At 39.1% G+C, this 19,908-nt stretch overlaps 2 protein-coding genes and 1 long non-coding RNA gene across 4 annotated transcripts in view; all 3 read right to left on the reverse strand.

Annotated features, from left to right (window-relative positions):
- The window catches only part of si:ch211-225h24.2 (uncharacterized protein LOC564539 homolog), a 73,749-nt gene that overhangs the window by 15,510 nt on the left and 38,331 nt on the right, over nucleotides 1–19,908 (reverse strand). The window lies entirely within an intron of this gene.
- LOC130571963 (tripartite motif-containing protein 16-like) lies at nucleotides 3,550–7,382 on the reverse strand. The gene is made up of 6 exons (XM_057363318.1): nucleotides 6,457–7,382; nucleotides 6,251–6,346; nucleotides 5,612–5,845; nucleotides 5,141–5,294; nucleotides 4,940–4,999; nucleotides 3,550–4,070 (listed from the first exon to the last, which is right to left on the reverse strand). Exons 1-6 carry the CDS (start codon nucleotides 7,279–7,281, stop codon nucleotides 3,550–3,552), a joined length of 1,890 nt encoding a protein of 629 aa, XP_057219301.1. The 5' UTR covers nucleotides 7,282–7,382.
- LOC130545337 (uncharacterized) lies at nucleotides 16,351–18,158 on the reverse strand. 2 transcript variants are annotated; one of them, XR_008961635.1, is made up of 6 exons: nucleotides 18,011–18,158; nucleotides 17,475–17,585; nucleotides 17,210–17,270; nucleotides 16,872–16,922; nucleotides 16,611–16,798; nucleotides 16,351–16,510 (listed from the first exon to the last, which is right to left on the reverse strand). It is a non-coding gene; the product is annotated as an uncharacterized LOC130545337 (long non-coding RNA). The 2 variants fall into 2 exon arrangements; XR_008961634.1 differs by having other exon boundaries at nucleotides 17,210–17,585; nucleotides 18,011–18,153.

The raw sequence follows: 19,908 nt of genomic DNA on the forward strand, positions 1-19,908 counted from the left end.
TAAGCCTGGCTCAGACTACAGGAGTTTTAAAATCCTGACAGATTTTAAATTCTGGTTGCAGCACACACATAAGGGGAATCTTGACAGATTATTTTATTTAAAATCTTAAACCTGGCTCAGACTACAGGAGTTTTAAAATCCGGAAAGATTAAAAATCTGGTTGCAGTACACACATAAAAAGAATTTTGACAGATTATTTTATTTAAATCCTTAAACAAGCTCACACTCATCAGTGTACAACTAAATTACACATATGTTACATATCCATAGGATATGCAGTTTTGTAAAAGGAGCTAATAGTAACCGTTTTAATGGGTTTACTATTTTTAGACGTTTACATCACATCTACATTTGAATCTCTTTTTCAAGCACTACAAAAATAGGTTTGCCCTTTGTAAACTTGCATTTATAAATGTGAAATTTCCAGATAAGAAAACGTTGGGGGGTAAAGTTGTGTTTATAAATAAGACTAAAGGTAGCAAGTGCAAAAATAAAAATTTAGAAAGTTTGATTGGAAGTTTTTTTATTTCATAATTGCACATCAAAAGACATCATAAAACACCCAAACTACAGGATAATATTAAGATTATCATACCAGAGGACGCCTTTTACGTCATCTCACCGGGAAACAGAAGTAAACAAAGGGACATCGCAAAGTTAATTTCACGTGATCTCACCTGGCAACGGTTGTGTACGTCTCTGTCGCTCTCTGAATGATTCTCTGTCTGTCTGTCCAAAGCCGCGGGAACGTATTTTGAGCAGGGGGTGCTATAATGCTTTTTGCTAGGGCTAGTTATGACTGTGCTTTTGGCAAGCCGCTTAAGTTTAATGTTAATAAATAACGGAAGAAAAAAATGGCTTTCTCGCTGCCGAGCATAAAGATGAATGCCAATGTGATTATAAGACAGCATAAAAACAAACACATAAACGCATGTTATATGTATGCCTATAGCCAAATAACAATCTGTTGAACGAAACTACAGTACAAGCTGCGCGTTAGCAGTTAATTTACCCGGTACATTTAAAACCGACACGACTTCTCCCCAGCTCTTTTCCTTATCTGTGCGGTTGTGGTATGTTTTGGAGGATACATTATATAGACAATCATGTTGTTGCCACAAGTTGTTCCTCCATCTCCGCTGTCCAACATTCCCTTGCAGGAGCTTTCGCGGTCGACATTTCTAAAGGTCTGTCAGTCATCTCCGTCACCTTGCAGATGTGCCTCTCATTGGCTGTTGCGAAAGTACCAACGTCATCACCCCGATTTAAAATCCTAAATATCAAACATGTTTGATATGATCGGGGCGGCCCCGATTTCTCTCGGAGCAGATCGGGAGGTGTAAAATTCGATCTGTGAACGCCTCACATTACGTGATAATCTGGGCCGAACCTCGGACCCGATCGAGGTTCTGGACCCGATTTTTTCAAAGATTCTCGGGAGGGGAAATCGGGGTAAAATCTGGCCGAGAATCCTGTAATCTGAGCCAGGCTTTAAAGGGTTGCTATCTCACACGATGGGTTAAATGCAGAGGTCACATTTCGGTTATGGGTGACCATAACTGACTATAGAATAACTGACAAATAGGTAACTTTTAATACACAATATCAGGACTGTCTGATGTGATGTTTTAAATACCCCCACAAAAGTCCCATACAAGCTGTTTTTTAGATATGTTCAGAGTTCAAACACATGTTTAAAGGAAACTACCTGTTTCAAGAAAATAATTACACCTCAGAATCATAGTACACAATCTCAGATTGGCACTCAGACAATATCAGGACTGTCTGATGTGGTGTTTTTAAATAAAAGTCCCCTGAATATCCTATATACACTGTTTTTTCTATATGTTCAGATAGGTGTTAAAAGGAAACTACCTGTTTTGTGAGAATGATTTCACCTCATAATCATAGTACACCATCTCAGATTGTCCATCATACAATATCAGGACTGTCTGATGTGGTGTTTTTTTAATAAAAGTCCCCTTAATATCCTAAATACAGTGTTTTTTCTATATGTTCAGATAGGTGTTAAAAGGAAACTAACTGTTTTGTGAAAATGATTTCACCTCAGAATCATAGTACAACATCTTGGATAGTCCATCATACAATATCAGGACTGTCTGATGTGGTATTTTTAAATAAAAGTCCCCTGAATATCCTAAATACGGTGTTTTTTTATGTGTTCAGATAGGTGTTAAAAGGAAACTACCTGTTTTGTGAAAGTGATTTCACTCCAGAATCATAATACACCATCTCAGATTGTCCATCATACAATATCGGGACTGTCTGATGTGGTGTTTTTTTAATAAAAGTCCCCTGAATATCCTATATACACTGTTTTTTCTATATGTTCATATAGGTGTTAAAGGGAAACTACCTGTTTTGTGAAAATGATTTCACCTCAGAATCATAGTATACCATCTCAGATATTCCATCATACAATNAACAGAATTGGCAGTACACTCCATCTCAACTTAAGTTTTTACTGTGGGAAATTTGGTTTTATTTACAAATAGATCTTCAGAAACACAGGATTTGTCATATGATGGACATAAGTAACTGCATGAAGAATACAAATGAACAGTACATTTTTCATAATAGATAATTAGTTAGATAAGTTCATTTCTCACAGTATCGTGACTCTCATTGCCACAGCATATCGTGTAGATCAAGTACACAAACAGTAAATATCTGAGGCGCACTGACTTCAAATCCACTCTAGACGCAAAACACATCCACATAACTCACAAGAGAAAGTTGCTTTGTGTCTTGAAGACGTGCCTTCAGCAGGGAAAGGACACCGACCACAGAGTAAAAAAACAAACAAACAAAATGAATGTAAGTGTCAAATCCTCCACTGAGGTCAGCGTTTTACTCACTCGAGGTTGCTGCACAAGAGCTATGAAACCAAAGCATCACTTTCCCTCTAAAAACTGCTCATCACAGGTGATCCTACCTGCTGAAAGCACCTGCTTGGATGCTTAATGCCCATACACTTTTGGTGTATGAGACGATCAAAACCCATGCGTATGCAAAAATGTCTTTTTAAATAGCTTTTGTAAACGAAGGGTAAATTAGTATATTGATCTGCATATTGACTTTTAAGAAGTTGGTTTCATTCTGACCAATTTTAAATTAAACTGATAAATGAAATGAATGTTATTGCTTGTAACCAAGCCTCAAGATAACCCAGTTAAATATAAAGCACACTTTGTTGACATGTTTTGAGAAAGACATCTGGTCCAGTACATCTGTGCTATAGAAAGTGGTCAAGAAAAAGTGAAATATAGTCTTAAGTGAACACTCAGAATAGTAAAGAAAATATCTGTAGGTTTAATTGTACTTTATTTGTCCTTAACTGTCTTTCTTAACATAATGTAACATTCAACAATGTTGATGACAGACTGTACACATGAAACTTTTTCTTCTTGAAAGGTACAATCTATGTTTAACATATATGTATTTTAATGTAGCTTTCGATTTGTCAAACTATATTAATATTTTAGATCACACTTGTGTATTTAAATCAAAATGAAAACCTTTATTTTGTTAGATGAGATTCACTATTGAGATCTTACGTAACAAAAACCCAGGATAGAGAGGTTGAGTGAATGTGGTGTGGACTCTGTGGATGAGGGTCATTGTGTCAGAGACGCTGTAGAAGGACAGAATTCCTGCACTGTGATCCACATACACTCCTAATATAGATGAGCTGGACACTACTGGGAGTTTAGTCTCTATGTTATTGTGCCATAATGAACATTTAGAGGAAGAGCAGACCAAACTCCAGGACTGATCATTACATCCAAATAAACATTTACTTGATTCTCCCTTTCTGCTGATGCTCTTATATGACACTACAATTTCAGTGTTATCTCCACTCCACTCGACCTCCCAGTAACAGCGTCCACACACACTCTCTCTACACAACACCTGCTCCCAGTGATCAAATCTGTCTGGATGATCAGGATACGGCTGCTCTGTGTCAGTGCCAGTAGCCGCTCTGTTTCCTTCAGACAGACAGAGATTCTTGTGTGCTGTGTTTGGATCCAGAGAGAACATACGGGAATCTGAATAATATAAAATACATCATATTTTAAAGTTTATATGTATGTGTATATTCATGTCAAGTGTGAGTTTGTTTATTTGGGGGAAGGGCGGACAACTCTGTAGGCCTATATACTGTAGCTATATGTGAAAAAGTTATCTCATATAAACAATATGAGATCATTTATTAATTTAAAGCAGTTAAATAATTCATGCAACTAACATTTACCTCATATGACTTTACAAATATGTTTTGCTGTTCTGTGTGATTTCTAAAGACAAAGTTAATCACACAGAACAATAAATCAACTCTTGTGGTCTCGCTCATAATTATAGATTTTCATAAATAAATATCCCACTTAAAAATATTTACTGAATATGTTGTCTCAGATTAACAAGGCAACTTTATTAATTTTAAGATGAATTACATTAGGCAAGGCAGAATAATTCATATAATAATTGATTATTTAATCATTGATATACTTTGTAGTTAAAAAGCAAAAATGATATTTAAAACCAAACTCTACTTTATTTATACCAAACCTTTACTCATAGCATGCTATGGATTTGTTTGCTGAAAAATTATAAGCATCTTTCAAATGGTTATTTTGAAATAACATGTTTTATGCCCGGTTTCACAGACAAGGTCCCAGACTAAAATGCAAATTGGAGCTGTCTTAACAGAAAATAGTTTGCAAAAGACATGTTAATATATGTCAGTGCCATTGAATTGTCTCAAGATGCCCACCAGTAATGTTTTTACTACTATTTTTAAAAAAGCACCTTAAATATATAAATCTAAGGCCTAAAGTCCTGGCTTAAGATAAGACCTGTCTGTGAAACCGGGCCATAATGTATTATATGTTGATATGTAATTGAGAAAGTGTCTTACATTGTATGAACTCCATCCTGGTACTTGGGTCATTGGTGGGAATAATGATAATGTACGAAACTAGAGAAATAAAGTAACATAAAATTACAATTCTCATGTAAAAACAATAAATAAGTTTGATTCTTCTGTATACTAATTTATAATGCTGTGCATTTCCTGTTTTAAATTCTGTATAAGGTCGAAGTTGTTGTTGTTCTTTACCTTTGCCAGATATATTTTCAGTCTCTTCTTTACAGAAATCCTCCACCTTTTCTTTTAGTATGGAGACAGATTTCCCCACTTCATCAAACAAGAGAAGAGAACTGACAGTGATGTTGTCTGTACATCCAGAGGATGATGAGAGAGACTGGAAACTCTACATACAGAATAAAATAGAATGGCATGGACATTGACTGGTTTCCAGGGCAGATTATGACTCTTCTATTGAGGCTGATAGTTCATTATCTAATCCTGTAACATACTGGGGAATGAAGGGAATAATAATCCAATAGGCAATTATTTTTCAGAACATAATACAATAGAAATACAAAAAAAAGTTAAGGAATAAATAAAAATAGAGAAGAACTAGTACACCAGTACCAAAGCCTCTAAAAATGAATAAAACATTAAAGGGTTTGAAGGAGTTCATAGTTGCACTTTTCATAGATAAAATACAGGACAGTGTTGTGTTACCTGAAGGAAACTGATGTGATGTTCTGTGTGTGAGAGCTGCTCCATCTCATCATGTCTCCTCCTCAGATCATCAATCTCCTGCTCCAGTTCCTTCAAGAGTCCTTCAGCTCGACTCACTGCAGTCTTTTCCTGATCTCTGATCAGCTGTATCACCTCAGAGCGTCTTCTCTCAATGGAGCGGATCAGTTCAGTAAAGATCCTCTCAGTGTCCTCCACTGCTGTCTGTGCAGAGCGCTGTCACCACGCACATGCACGCAACACACACACACACGCATGTTGGGTTTCCATGTTTTATGGGGACATTCCATAGACGCAATGGTTTTTATACTGTACAAACTGTATATCATATTCCCTAACCCACCCACTAACCCTAAAAGTCACACGCAACTGTCTGCTCTTTTAGATTTTCACAAAAGTGAATTCTGTATGATTTATAAGCTTGTTTCTAAACAAGAAAAATGTCCCCACAAGGACAAGGATTTTGGATATTGCCATCTTTGTGGGGACATTTTGTCCCCATACCGTAGGGTTTACCCTTCCCACACACACACACACACACACACAGAATCATTAGGATTAAACTGAAACCGAGTGTGAAACAGCAGCAGTATTTATGTTTCTCTGTTACTCAAAACTCACCTTGTGTGTCTTCACAGCCTCTCTGAGATCCTGAAGCTTCTTCTCTTTCTCCTGGATTCTCTGCTGGTGTTTTCTCTGGTTGTCCTCTAGTGGTTTCTGTTGAACAAATAACTATTCGGGTTATCATATCAATACTCCATTGTACAATTTTATTTTCTCTTTACTTTCTCATATATTCTCTATATTTGTATTTTATTTGCTCACACCTGTTTCTCTGTTCTCTCTGCTGCAGCTGATACAGTGTCATGATTTTTATGTTCATCCATCAAACACAGATAACAAACACATCTCTGATCAGTGCGACAGAAAACCTCGAGCAGTCTGTCATGTTGAGAGCAGATCATCTCCTGAAGTCTTCCAGTGGCTTCAGTGACTTTGTGTCTCTTTCCTGAATGAAGTTCTTCATGTCGTTCAAAGTGAGTTTGGCAGTAAGAGTTCAGACACACCAGACATGACTTGCCAGCTTTGCGTTTTCTCCCAATACAGACGTCACACTCCACATCTTCAGGTCCAGCATAACTGGGAGCAGCTCGATCAGTCTGAAGTTTAGTTTTCTTCAGTTTCTCCACCATCTCAGCAAGAATCACATTCTTTCCTAAAGCAGGTCTTGGAGTGAAGGTCTGTCTGCACTGAGGGCAGCTATAAACTCTCTTCTGATCCTCCTGATTCCAGCAGTCTGTAATACAGCTCATACAAAAACTGTGTCCACAGTTAATAGTCACTGGTTCCTTCAGTAGATCCAGACAGATTGAACAGCTGAACTGATCCTGAACCCATGAAATACTGGCTTCTGCCATTCTCTTTTCAGATTCAAATGTTTCCCGCTTCTGTGTTCGAGTAGTCTCGTAGCAAGACCTGGAACTTATCGCGACTGACAGGTAAAGCAACCAATCATGTTCAGTTTTGTGCCGCGTCATGTTTAGAGGCGTGGAAATGTTCCCGCAGTAACAGACCTGCAAAACGTTTAAAAGGTTAACGGTGGTGCGTGTGGCTACCCGATCCGTCCCGGAAACACGATTTGTTCCGCGCATGCGCGAAACTGACGTCACTTCCTGTCTGAAATAAATCGAAACACTTTACGGCAGTTTCGGGTATGTAGGCTATACCGTTACTGCTGTTGTTTTACACTCGGAGTTTAATATATATATGTTTTATTACATTTATTAATAAATGTATTTATTATATCTGTATAAGTTTCTTTTTTCTTATTTGTTTCTTACAATGCTTTGAGATATTTCCTGGCTTGTTAAATTGTTGCTGAATTATATTGCATGTTTGTTTTAAGGTGGTCATAAAAAATAACTACCCGATCCATTTCGGTTAAAATTTGGTTAATATGTGGCACAAATTAACTTCATTGAATTAAATAAATGGTCAAATTAAACTGAATTGTTTAAATTTGCTAGACACAATTTGGAAAATACAGATGTTCATACAGATGTGTTTTCTTTCTATTCATTTTCTAAAGATAGGTTCTACATAACTGTTCTAGATATTTAACTGCATTTAAGAAACACACAGAATACAGTTATATATATATTCTTTCAATTTATTTATACATTTGTTCCATTCCTCACACACGCTCGCTCACGCACACCCCCACACGCACCACATGCACACTCTCTCTCACCACACACCCCACACACACGCGCGCACACACACTCACACACTACATTTCTCTTTGTAGAACATAGCATTGACCTTTAGGCCTTGGTCATCAACACAGTACGACAAAAATGTTTCCATGTCTTCTTGGTAATGAAATATAAACAAAAAGGCATCCTTCGCCTCAGAGAATTGACCCCCCAAGAGGTTCTTGATGGCATTTTGTTGATCACCCCTGTTCATCTGCAAAAAGGCAGGCTCTGTCACCTCCCCACGGAATAAGTGTCTGTGATTCTGTACCCAGTACCACGCTGTATTTAGGTCTCGGACAATGGTTGGCTGCTGCACCTATTGAAGTAAATGAAGTTTATGCTTCATTCTAATTGGTTGACTAATTAAATGGCCTATAGTCATTTATTCCTTACATAGTAAAATGGCACAACAGTTATACTATTTATTCAGCAATCATGCAAATGCTTCATGTATAACACATGTAGTGTACATGTGATGGTTTGTACTTAATCCACTTCTAGTAGTCCAAGTTTCTACTCGTATCCATACTGCGTCTGACTTCTTGTAAACAAGACTTACACTTGTAGTCCAACAATTCGCTTTTTATTGATTACAAAGTCGTTCACAGGAATTCCAGCAGCATGTACAACAACTTATTTGTTGATTCACTCCAGACTTAAATTGCCAGAATTAAAGATAACGGTCAAAAACTTGTATTGCTCCGCACTCGGGTTTTCTTCAAAAACGTTAAGTACAACGAACAAACAAAAAAAAACATCACGAGCCCCCGGAGCAAGCCACAACTGCGCACGCTCCGGGTAACCATAGCAAAAACGTGCAGGAGAACAATAAAGCCCAACAACAACTTCAACATTTAAGAGCACAAGAAATATAATAATAATAATAACATAATAAATTAAATATGGCTCCTACATTTCCGGCCCCTAATTGACAGGCAGGAAGACTGGCAATTATCACGTTATCAACAACAATGGAGCCATGAACTTAACATCCACATTATTCACACTAAGCATGCTTTAAACATATTTTAAACACACCGTGTTGTAGTAAACTGTCCGGAACTTATCTTGTAAAATGTCCATGACTCTTTCATACAAAAAAGATACTTTTGTTGTATGTTTTAACAGTCCGTTTCACAGACAAGGCATAACTTGTCAACTGGCCTTTCCAAAGTATTGGTTTTAGTTTGAACCAACACGCGTCTTACAAGTCCTTGTTTATCAGGGAACACATTTATGATTCGTCCCAGGGGCCATGAATTTCTTGGTGAAGACTCATCTATTATTAAAACAATATCTCCTACCGAAAGGTTTTTTTTAACTTGTGACCATTTTTGACGCTCTTGGAGCAAAGGTAGGTATTCACGCAACCAACGCTTCCAAAATAGGTCGGCAAGATACTGAATTTGCTTCCATTTGCGATGTACGTACATGTCCTCTTTGTTGACAAGTCCAGGAGGTAGTGCTGGTTGCTTTTTTAGCAACAGCAAATGATTAGGTGTCAACGGTTCCAGATCCATGGGATCATCTGAAGCAGTAGTAAGTGGTCTATCGTTTATTATTGCCTCCACCTCGCATAAGAAGGTATGCAAGCACTCATCACTCAGTGTTTGTTCTTTCAGCACAGCCTTTAGGATTTTTCTGACAGATCTTATCTGCCTCTCCCAAATACCACCAAAGTGAGATCCAGAAGGTGGGTTGAATATCCACTGTATTCCTTTTTGCATGAGTGTGCTTTCAATTTTTTGTTGATTCCACTGTTGAATAGCTTTACGCAGTTCAATCTCAGCACCTTTAAGATTCGTCCCATTGTCACTTCTCATGATTGACACTTGACCTCTTCTGCACACAAAGCGCCAGATTGCATTCAGACATGAGTCAGTATCCAATGTATGTGCAACTTCTATATGCACCGCCCTTGTTGTCAAGCAGGTAAACAATACACCGTAACGTTTAGCATAGCTCCTTCCTTGTTTAACCTCGAACGGTCCAAAATAATCTACCCCCACGTTAGTGAAGGGTGGCTGATCTGGTGTTAGTCTGTCATACGGCAGCTCTGACATTTTTTGTTCTCCAGCTTTTGCTCTTATTTTTCGACATATCACACATCTTGAGAGAAACTTCCTCACAATGGAGTTTGCGGACTGAATCCAATATTTTTGTCGCATTTTTGAGAGCATGTGATTCCGTCCACAATGTCCAATCTTCTCATGAATATCTCGTAATATTAACTCAGTGACATGTGAGTACTTAGGAATGATGACTGGGTGTTTTACATGTTCGGGCATAGAAGATTTCCCAAGGCGACCTCCAACTCTTAGCATTCCATCTTCCAGTTTTGGATCCAATTTGAAAAGGCAACTGCTCCTTTTTACAGATGAATTACCTTTTTGCAACATGGAGATTTCATCTTTGAATATTTGACCTTGAGTGACCTTGATGATCTCATTTTCAGCCCTTGTTAAGTCTTGCATAGTTAGAGCTGCTTGAATGGTCGTTGTGTTCTTCGTTTTACACTTCTGTATAAGCATGTCTTTGAGACACAGGATCCATGCCACGGCTCTTTTCAATCTGTACCAGTCAGAGTAATGGTTAATTAACCTGATCACAGTGTCCATGCCTTCTGATGTGCACACAAGATTCACTGAAGCTGATTGTTTGACTTCTTCATCGTCTGCCTGTATGGACTTGACAAGAATTTTTTCAGGCCACATGTTCTCTGGTTCTTTGAGAAAGGAGGGACCATGAATCCAACTTATGTTTTTCATGAACCTTTCACAGGTGAGTCCCCTGGATGCACAATCCGCTGGGTTTTTTGAGGTGTTGACATACCTCCATTGTTGTGGTTTGGTTGACTCTCTTATAATGGCAATCCTATTGGCAACAAATGTTTTAAACCGAAGTTTTTCATTTTCAATGTATCTCAAAACTGTTGTACTGTCAGTCCAAAATGTGGACTCGAGCAGTTTCACTTCCAGTTCCTCTTTTAACATCTTGTCAATGTTTACAGCCACAACGGCTGCAGCCAACTCCATACGTGGAATGGTGATCTGCTTTAATGGTGCCACACGAGACTTCCCCATCATAAAGGCACAATGAGTAAGCCCATCATCGTTCACTAACCTGAGATACGAAACCACAACATAGCCTATTTCACTTGCGTCTGAGAAGTGATGGAGTTGTGCTGTTGCTGTAACTCCAAAGTCCACTGGTTTCACACATATTTTTACACTGAAATCAGCCAATCGTTCCAGCTCATGTAACCATTTATGCCATTTGTCTGAGTACTGTGCTGAAATCTCATTGTCCCATGATAGCTTCTCCTTGCACAGCTTCTGCATAATAGTCTTTGCTGGTAGTATAACAGGGGCGAGAAAACCCAAAGGATCATAGATGGCACTTGTGACTGAGAGGATTCCTATTCTGGTTGCAGGTCTTTCTTTTATGTTGATGTTAAACTTGAACACATCAGACTCAACACACCACAACACTCCCAGTGCTCTCTCTGATGGAAGCTCATCCTGACACAAGTCCTTTTTTCTTACATCTTTAGATCTCTCATTTTCAGGAACAGAGGATAACAATGCACGGCTGTTACTTGCCCATTTTGTGAGGTGAAATCCTCCACTTTCACAAAGCTCTGTGAGATCATGGTACAAAGAGATTGCTTGAGCATGGCTTGAAACAGACTTTAAACAGTCATCTACGTAAAAGTTCCTGAGAACAGTATTGACTGCTTCAACAGACGACTTACTGCGATTTTCTTCTGCTGTTTTTCTGAGTGTGAAATTGGCAACACTTGGAGAAGACTTCGCCCCAAAGAGGTGAACAACCATTTTGTACTCTGCTAACACTTGGTTTACATCTCCGTCTGGCCACCACAGGAAGCGCAAAAAATCAGTGTCCTTTTCATGAACTCTTACTTGATAGTACATTGCCTCTACATCTGCCATCATGGCCACAGACTCCTGCCTAAAGCGAGTCAGAACTCCAATGAGAGAGTTTGTCATATCTGGACCTTGTAGAAGCTCATCATTCAAAGATGTGCCTTGAAAGCTGGCAGCACAATCAAAAACCACTCTCAGCTTCTTCTTCTTCTGAGGGTGGTACACCCCATGGTGAGGTATATACCAAACATGACCATCTAGATTGTTCTGCTGCGATGTGGGCACTCTTGTTGCATGATTTTTGATAAGCATATCATTCATAAAGCTCTTGTATTCCTCATGAAAGGAGCTGTTTTTCTGGAACTTCCTTTTGAGATTCAGTGCTCGCTGGACAGCTGCATTTCGATTGTTCGGCATGTAAACACCAGTTTTCTTAAAAGGGAGGCCAATATAGTGGTGACCATCACAAAACTGCACTGAATCGGATACAAAGTTCAGAAACTGAATATCGTCCTGGGACAACTCAGCTTTGTCATCGCAGTTCCGTTCTGGAAACTCATGGTTATATTGTTGTATGAGCATTTGCTCCACACTTTCCAGAGAAATTCTATTGACTGTGGTACTTATTGGCACGTTTTCATGCATGCTGCACTGAACAGGTTCTCTGAGAGGTCCATTCAAAATCCATCCAAGAGCAGTCTTTACTGCGTATGGCCCATCTAGCTGGCTGTTAATCACTTTCCATGGCTCTAGAAGCTTGTACTCCTTACTGCCTATAAGGATTTCGACTCCAGCCACAATGTGAGGCAGTTTCACTTCACTGAGATAAGGCCACTTGACAATGTCTTGTTGTTGTGGAATGTTCTCCACAGAGACTGGGATGCTTTTTTGTGTAAAGACTTTGGAAAGTTCAAGAAAGTTGTTCTCTTCCATTCCGCTAATTTCCAAGTCGGTGAGCACGTAGCTTTTTACGTGTTTCTTCGCATTTATGGTGCTTAGCATCATATCAACCTGTCTGCCATGGACATTTAACCTTCTTGCCAACGCCTCAGTGCAAAAAGTGGCAGAGCTGCCTGGATCCAAAAGTGCATACACTTCCACAGACTTATCACTCTTCTTGGACTTTATTTTAACAGGTACTATGGCGAGAACACAGTTGTCTCCGGCCCCAGTACAGGCACTTGTTTCATGATTAACTGTGGCAGTCAATGTTGTATTTGCTTGAGTGTTGTCAACATTTTTAATTTCTTTCTCATGAATGTCATCTTTTGTGCTTATATGCAACATTCTTGGATGTTTCTTTGAACACAGCTGACATGTGTGTCTTCTTGTACAGTCTTTGCTTAAATGGCCTTTTACCAAGCATCCAAAGCAGAACCAGTTCTTTCTCAAAAAGTCCAGTTTGTCCTTGTATGGCTTCGTACTGAACTGAAAACATTCTTCCAATGTGTGACTTTTATCACAGAAAGCACAAGGTTTAGTGAAAGCACTGGAAGCTGATGAGTTATTGCTCACTGTAGCCTTTTGACCGTTGCTGAGTTGATTGGTACTTGTTACAAAGCTGCTACTACCTTTTCCTTCCCTCTTTACTTTAGGTGCCTGTGGAATCCTTTTAACTTGTTTTTTGTCACCAGACAAAACTTCTAGATCTCCAAAAAGTGGGTTTGACATCACCTTTGCTTGCCGGTCAACAAATTCCACCAACTGTATGAACTTGGCTCTTCTCTGGTACTTTTCTTCAAACTCATAGGCATGAGTTCTCCATCTTTCACGCAATTTGTAAGGCAGCTTTGAGACAATAATCCTCAAGTTGGTAGGATTGTCCAATTCATCCATATAGTCGATGTCCTCCATGACATTCTGACATGTGACCAGGAACAATGAGTATGCACTTAGAGCCTTTCCATCTTCCGACTTTATCTCAAGCCATCGGAGTGCCTTCTGCATCAAGGCTGTTGCGATCTTTAGTTAATTTCCAAACCTCTCTCGTAGCAGTTTCATTGCCTTTGAGTAGCCACGATTATCTGTCATGTGCTGACAACTCTTTACGAGTTCTCTGGGTTCTCCTCTGGTGTACTGCTCCAGGAAGTATAACTTGTCAGCATTACAGTCCGTTCTGGAAACAATAGCATTTTCAAATGCTCTGATAAAAGACCTGAATTCCAGTGGGTCCCCATGAAATAAAGGCACGTCACGTGAAGGTAAACAAGCTAGCCCTTGATTTCTTACCAACATCTCTGTGATATCTGTTTGCCGTAACATCACCCTTTGCAAGTTTACTACATCTGTTTCATGGTTGAAGGTTTCCTTGGCTTATGAAGGCCCTTCATTTGCAACATTTATCCTCTTGGGTCTCACGCTGACAGGCACCGTGGAATGGACAACTTCTGGACATGATGATGTTTTGCCCTTATCGTGCTTGTGGCCCTCTATGTTGGGAACATATCCAGCAGTTGATTTAATCATCTCGTTTTGGCTTACATAACTTTGCGGTTCTTCACAGGTTTGGTACACTTTTATTTTAGCATCAGACATTGCAAGAGCCGTTTTAATTTCCAACTGTTCCATTTCAGCCTTTAACTGCATTTCTTTCAGTATTAGAGACTGCCTTTCCTTTGCAGCGGCTGCCTTAGCTAACAACGCTGATCTGTTAGCTTCTTCTTTAAGAAGAGCAGAATGTACTGTGGATGTTGAGGATTGTTTTGATGCAGAGGACCTTGTTCCACTTCCAAACTTATTGGAAATGAGAGACTTAGATGCCACCATTGACACACTGTCCATAGGGGACACTTCTTTGTCACAACTTTGAGACATTGCATTCCAGCTGTTAGTCTCCTCTGTCCACAATGTAACTTTTTCCTTGAATTTGTTGCAACACGACAATTTAGGCAGAAACCAGAAATCTTGATCAGCAACATGCTCTTCTTCTTTTAAATACGACAATACTGATGTATTACTTTCAACAAATTCACCCAACAGATGATCGTAACGTTTTAGTTGGTTGTTTTTAACTTCATCCAAATTGCAGGCATTTTCCATTAGCAATTCAATTTCGTTTGATTTTGCGGTCAATTGTCTCAACTTGCATCTTCTTGCGTTTATTTTGCTGCTGAGCTTCTCTTCCCAACCCTTGTCTGTAAGCGCCCTCTTGCGCTCAGAATGGGTAATGGCGTCTTCGTCCTCTACGTCCGCCATTTGCATTCCACAGTGTTCAACGTAATTCAAATTAGATTCCTTTTACTCTGGTACAATATGTAACGATGAACAATGTTCCTTCATTGTATCCACACCAAACACAAATGCCCGAAGAATTTTTAACAACAAACAAGCGATATTTCCTGACCTTATATGCAACGTTTTTTTTTTTTTTTCCAATAATAACGTGCAGGTTCAGGCATTGATTGCGCACTTCTAATTATATGTCTTCAACACGTTCCGAAAGCAAAGTTTTTGACTTACATGTAGTGTACATGTGATGGTTTGTACTTAATCCACTTCTAGTAGTCCAAGTTTCTACTCGTATCCATACTGCGTCTGACTTCTTGTAAACAAGACTTACACTTGTAGTCCAAGAATTGGCATTTTATTGATTACAAAGTCATTCACAGGAATTCCAGCAGCATGTACAACAACTTATTTGTTGATTTACTCCAGACTTAAATTGCCAGAATTAAAGATAACGGTCAAAAACTTGTATTGCTCCGCACTCGGGTTTTCTTCAAAAAACGTTAAGTACAACGAACAAAAAACAACATCACGAGCCCGGAGCGTGCGCAGTTGTGGCTTGCTCCGGGGGCTCGTGATGTTTTTTTTTGTTTGTTCGTTGTACTTAACGTTTTTGAAGAAAACCCGAGTGCGGAGCAATACAAGTTTTTGACCGTTATCTTTAATTCTGGCAATTTAAGTCTGGAGTGAATCAACAAATAAGTTGTTGTACATGCTGCTGGAATTCCTGTGAACGACTTTGTAATCAATAAAAAGCGAATTGTTGGACTACAAGTGTAAGTCTTGTTTACAAGAAGTCAGACGCAGTATGGATACGAGTAGAAACTTGGACTACTAGAAGTGGATTAAGTACAAACCATCACATGTACAACTAGTGGTTATACATGAAGCATTTGCATGATTGCTGAATAAATAGTATAACTGTTGTGCCATTTTACTATGTAAGGAATAAATGACTATAGGCCATTTAATTAGTCAACCAATTAGAATGAAGCATAAACTTCATTTACTTCAATAGGTGCAGCAGCCAACCATTGTCCGAGACCTAAATACAGCGTGGTACTGGGTACAGAATCACAGACACTTATTCCGTGGGGAGGTGACAGAGCCTGCCTTTTTGCAGATGAACAGGGGTGATCAACAAAATGCCATCAAGAACCTCTTGGGGGGTCAATTCTCTGAGGCGAAGGATGCCTTTTTGTTTATATTTCATTACCAAGAAGACATGGAAACTTTTTAGCATAACCATAGCAAAAACGTGCAGGAGACATAAAGCCAACAAATTCAAACATTTAAGAGCACAAGAAAATATAATAATAATAATAATAAATTAAAGCTGTCTAAACACTACTGTATAATCATTAACCTTATCAATGTCCTTGTCATCCACAACTCTTCTGCTGGGTGACAGTTTGGTGGTGGTGAATTTCGACACCCTAAACACAGGCTCAACGATCCCCTGAAGGAGTTGGGATGCTTCTTCGGTCCAGTATGCAAACCTCTGTCCATGCCTTTGAAAATATATGTAAATGTATATGAACTCTATGTAATAGCTTTAGCTAACTTAATACAGCCAAGATACTGAAATTATATCTGTAGAATCTATCATACCCTTCTAGGCAAAATCTTTCCATGAGGTTAATGCACCACCACTGGCGAATCAATGGCACCTCCTCCTAAAACACACAAACACACAAAAAAAATGCACACATACCAGTAGTTCAATGACATACTTGTGTGAAAATCCAGCTTACCTCTGTGAATGTTAAGGGACATGATGTGCAGATGCTGAGAGCATACTGTGAAACACAAATAACACTGTAAGACTTTGGTTTTATTATCTAACAGCTTTGATAAATTAAACATTCTTACCATCAGCATGTAGACACCACAAGAATCCCCACTGGACTGTTGAGGAAAAAACTGGAAAAGGAAAAGTGCATCCACAGTTAGTTTAAAAAACAACTGCAATTTTTAGGTAAGGGATGATGTACAGGCAGCAGGTTGTTATCGCAGAATAAAGCCTGACAGTGTGATAAAGACTGGGTTACCATGTGTTATTAGTTTTGTGTGCTTGTTATCTGGGAATATCAAACCTTGGAATGTTGCAACTGGCCAATCAGAATCAAGTATTCCAGAGCACAGTCGAATAAACATGTTTAGTTATATACATACATTTGCTTGACACAATTCCATCATTTAAAACATACCTCAAGGTCTCTTCCTGTTTTTTCAGTCCAGGATCCTGGGTCAATGAAGCTTGCAATGTGTCTGGGATTCCAAAGAGAACACAAAATTACATAACGTGCAATTAAATTATCAGGTGTGCAGCCTGAGAACTAGGCTCTTTGATGAACTTGAAGCCTGTGAACGAGGCTCTATACAAACTTGAAGCCTGAGAACGAGGCTCCTTTTGGAAACTGTAACCAAATAACATGCCTGGAACAAGGCCAGTAAATTATCTTAAGTCTAAACCTAAATATGGTTCTGTAAGTCTTATCTCCAAAACCATCAGGTTGTCTTCCTCGGACAGGACAACTAGCCGCATGTACTGTTTAATTGGGCCGGTGTAGAAGAGTCTGTCGCCTGTTTGAAGAAGAAAAAAAGCATGAAAAAGTTGCAGTTAAAAGAAATATCATATTATCTGATATCTGACTAAAATTAAACTCCATAAAGGTCAATAAAAACATCACATAAATTTAACCAATTTTATATATAAATTGATTTTATAATTAATATATAAAATAATGCACAAATCACACTACAAAGAAAGAAATTTGTAATGGTTTTAATGGTAAAAGCTAATGGTTCATAGTAGTATTTTAATGTAAACCATTAGCATCTCTGTGAAGGGTTCTATCGTTTTCTTATTCTATACGGGAATTTAACAAGTACAGTTAATGTAGCTCGATATTTTAAACATAACTTTGTAAATTAAGCACATGACCCAGGTTGTAACAGATTGTCAGTTCTCCTTTTAATTATAAAATCGCTTAACGCAATTTAATTACCTTTGATGATAAAATTCGAAGACGCCCGGAACAGGTGTAATGCCGAGAAATGCACCCCTGCCAGATTCCGAGCTGGTCCCAGGTCGAGAAGACTGTCGTAAAACGTCGGCGATAACAGGAAGTGACGTCAGTTTCGCGCATGCGCGGAACAAATCGTGTTACCGGGACGGATCGGGTAGCCACAGTGCGGTTGAACACCCTGTTGTGATGACGCAAGAGTTGAACTATGGCAGCTGAGAAGGCCATTCTTAGTGTTCTTTTTGAAGAATTTTCGGAGCCTTATGAAATCGGAATAAATACGTGTTGAATACTGCAAAATACATCTCTTCTAATATCTTCAGTTGTTGCGTATACCGAGATGCAGCGGACACATTTAAACGACTTTACTTGGACCCATTGTGCGAGCTGTCTCTTTAACACCGCGTGGGTTATATACATGTTGCTGCTGATTGGGCTGACATACACACCCACCAAACAAGAGAAAACGCATCTCAAACCCTGTTGCGATTGCACACTGTTTCCAGGAAACGTGTCGTTCGCTCACCGGTTTGAGCTTGAATTTATATGCCTGATGTGAGATGGGAAAAAGAGGCAAAGGGGAGGTTCGAACTCACTTACACTTAAACAAAACCACTTATTAAGTAATAATAATGTTATGCATAAGTCCCAAACTAAAACTGAGATAAGTGAATGCGGCCTCGTCAAAATAACCATCCCAAAATACAAAAATGTTTTTAACAAACGTGATCGCTTAGCAACCTCTAAAAGAAGGCAGTATTTATGATCTATACCCGAAACAGCGCGCCTCGGAGGAGCGCGTTTCTCCGAAGCCGGCCTAAACAGACTGAGAAACAAACTTTCATTTCGATATGATTTATTTTACTCGACAAAGCACGTGTTTTTTCAATAAAGAAAATCCGCTCGATGTGGATGGAGCGTATTAACCTATATCCAGTGCGTTTGTGTTGCATATACCGTATACGTTCTGCACAGTTAGCCGACTGTGTGTGAACAATGTTTTTATTTCATTTCGAGTTTCGTTGTAATTGAGAATCCGTAAATGTGCATTAAACAGCCTAATCAATTGGCTTTTATGTTCGTTTTACAATTTAGGCGAATGAGGTAAATTACGGCGTTTTCGCCGTAGAAACGGCGTTAATAACGGCGTTTTAAATGCAATGCGAAACGCCGTTAATTTCGCCGCTTGGACTTACATAGTACGCCGTAAACGACGGCACTTCCGTATCGAAAGCCAACAGGTTCACAATTCGCGTGCTTTTGATCGCCGTATTAATATTAAAACGCCGATTTCTTAACGCCACCAGGCGTTAAATAAGCGCCGCCTGGCGCTAAATTAACGTCATACGCCGCCACGCGTTTAAATAACGCCGCACGCCGATCGACGTTAAGTTAACGTCACACGTCACACAAAATGCAAATTTATTAGCTAATATACATAGCCCCTCCTCTTCTGGGTTTGCGAGCTCTACGGCAAGTCGGAGGCTCGGAGCATCCAGTACAATTTCCAAGAGCGCTGTTCACTTAAGTTAACTGGGGGTCTGGTACGCGATGAAACCGTCTGACCGTAGTGTCACCTCAAATCCATATCCAGCTTAACTTTGTGGAAAACAAAAATGGAAAGAAATGAAAGAAAAACCAGCTGAAAAGAAAAACATATAACTAATGCAGTATGTTCCAGGAAGCAATGTGTAAATGCGGGTGCGTAAATGATGACAGAATTAGAAGCAAGACGAGTCGTTGCTGTTAGTCTACAGGTTAGCTCGGTTTGCTCGCAGTCGCATGTTGCGTCTTTATCTGGTTCGAGTCCCACTCGGACCATTTGCAGATTTTTACATCGTTGGTCTTGTTATGTTTATCTGTGTCACAGGGATTTTTTT

The sequence above is a fragment of the Triplophysa rosa genome, linkage group LG21 (assembly GCF_024868665.1).
Source record: "Triplophysa rosa linkage group LG21, Trosa_1v2, whole genome shotgun sequence".
Classification (NCBI taxonomy): Eukaryota; Metazoa; Chordata; class Actinopteri; order Cypriniformes; family Nemacheilidae; genus Triplophysa; species Triplophysa rosa.

Bases quoted from the DNA above. Each gene is read 5' to 3' on its own strand.
- LOC130571963 (XM_057363318.1), bottom strand. From the start codon at position 7,281: ATGCGCGGAACAAATCGTGTTTCCGGGACGGATCGGGTAGCCACACGC. The intron at 5,846-6,250 runs GTGAGTTTTGAG...GCGTGGTGACAG, and splicing joins AGGCTGTGAAGACACACAAG to CGCTCTGCACAGACAGCAGT. The intron at 5,000-5,140 runs GTAAAGAACAAC...TTATTTCTCTAG, and splicing joins TGAAAATATATCTGGCAAAG to TTTCGTACATTATCATTATT.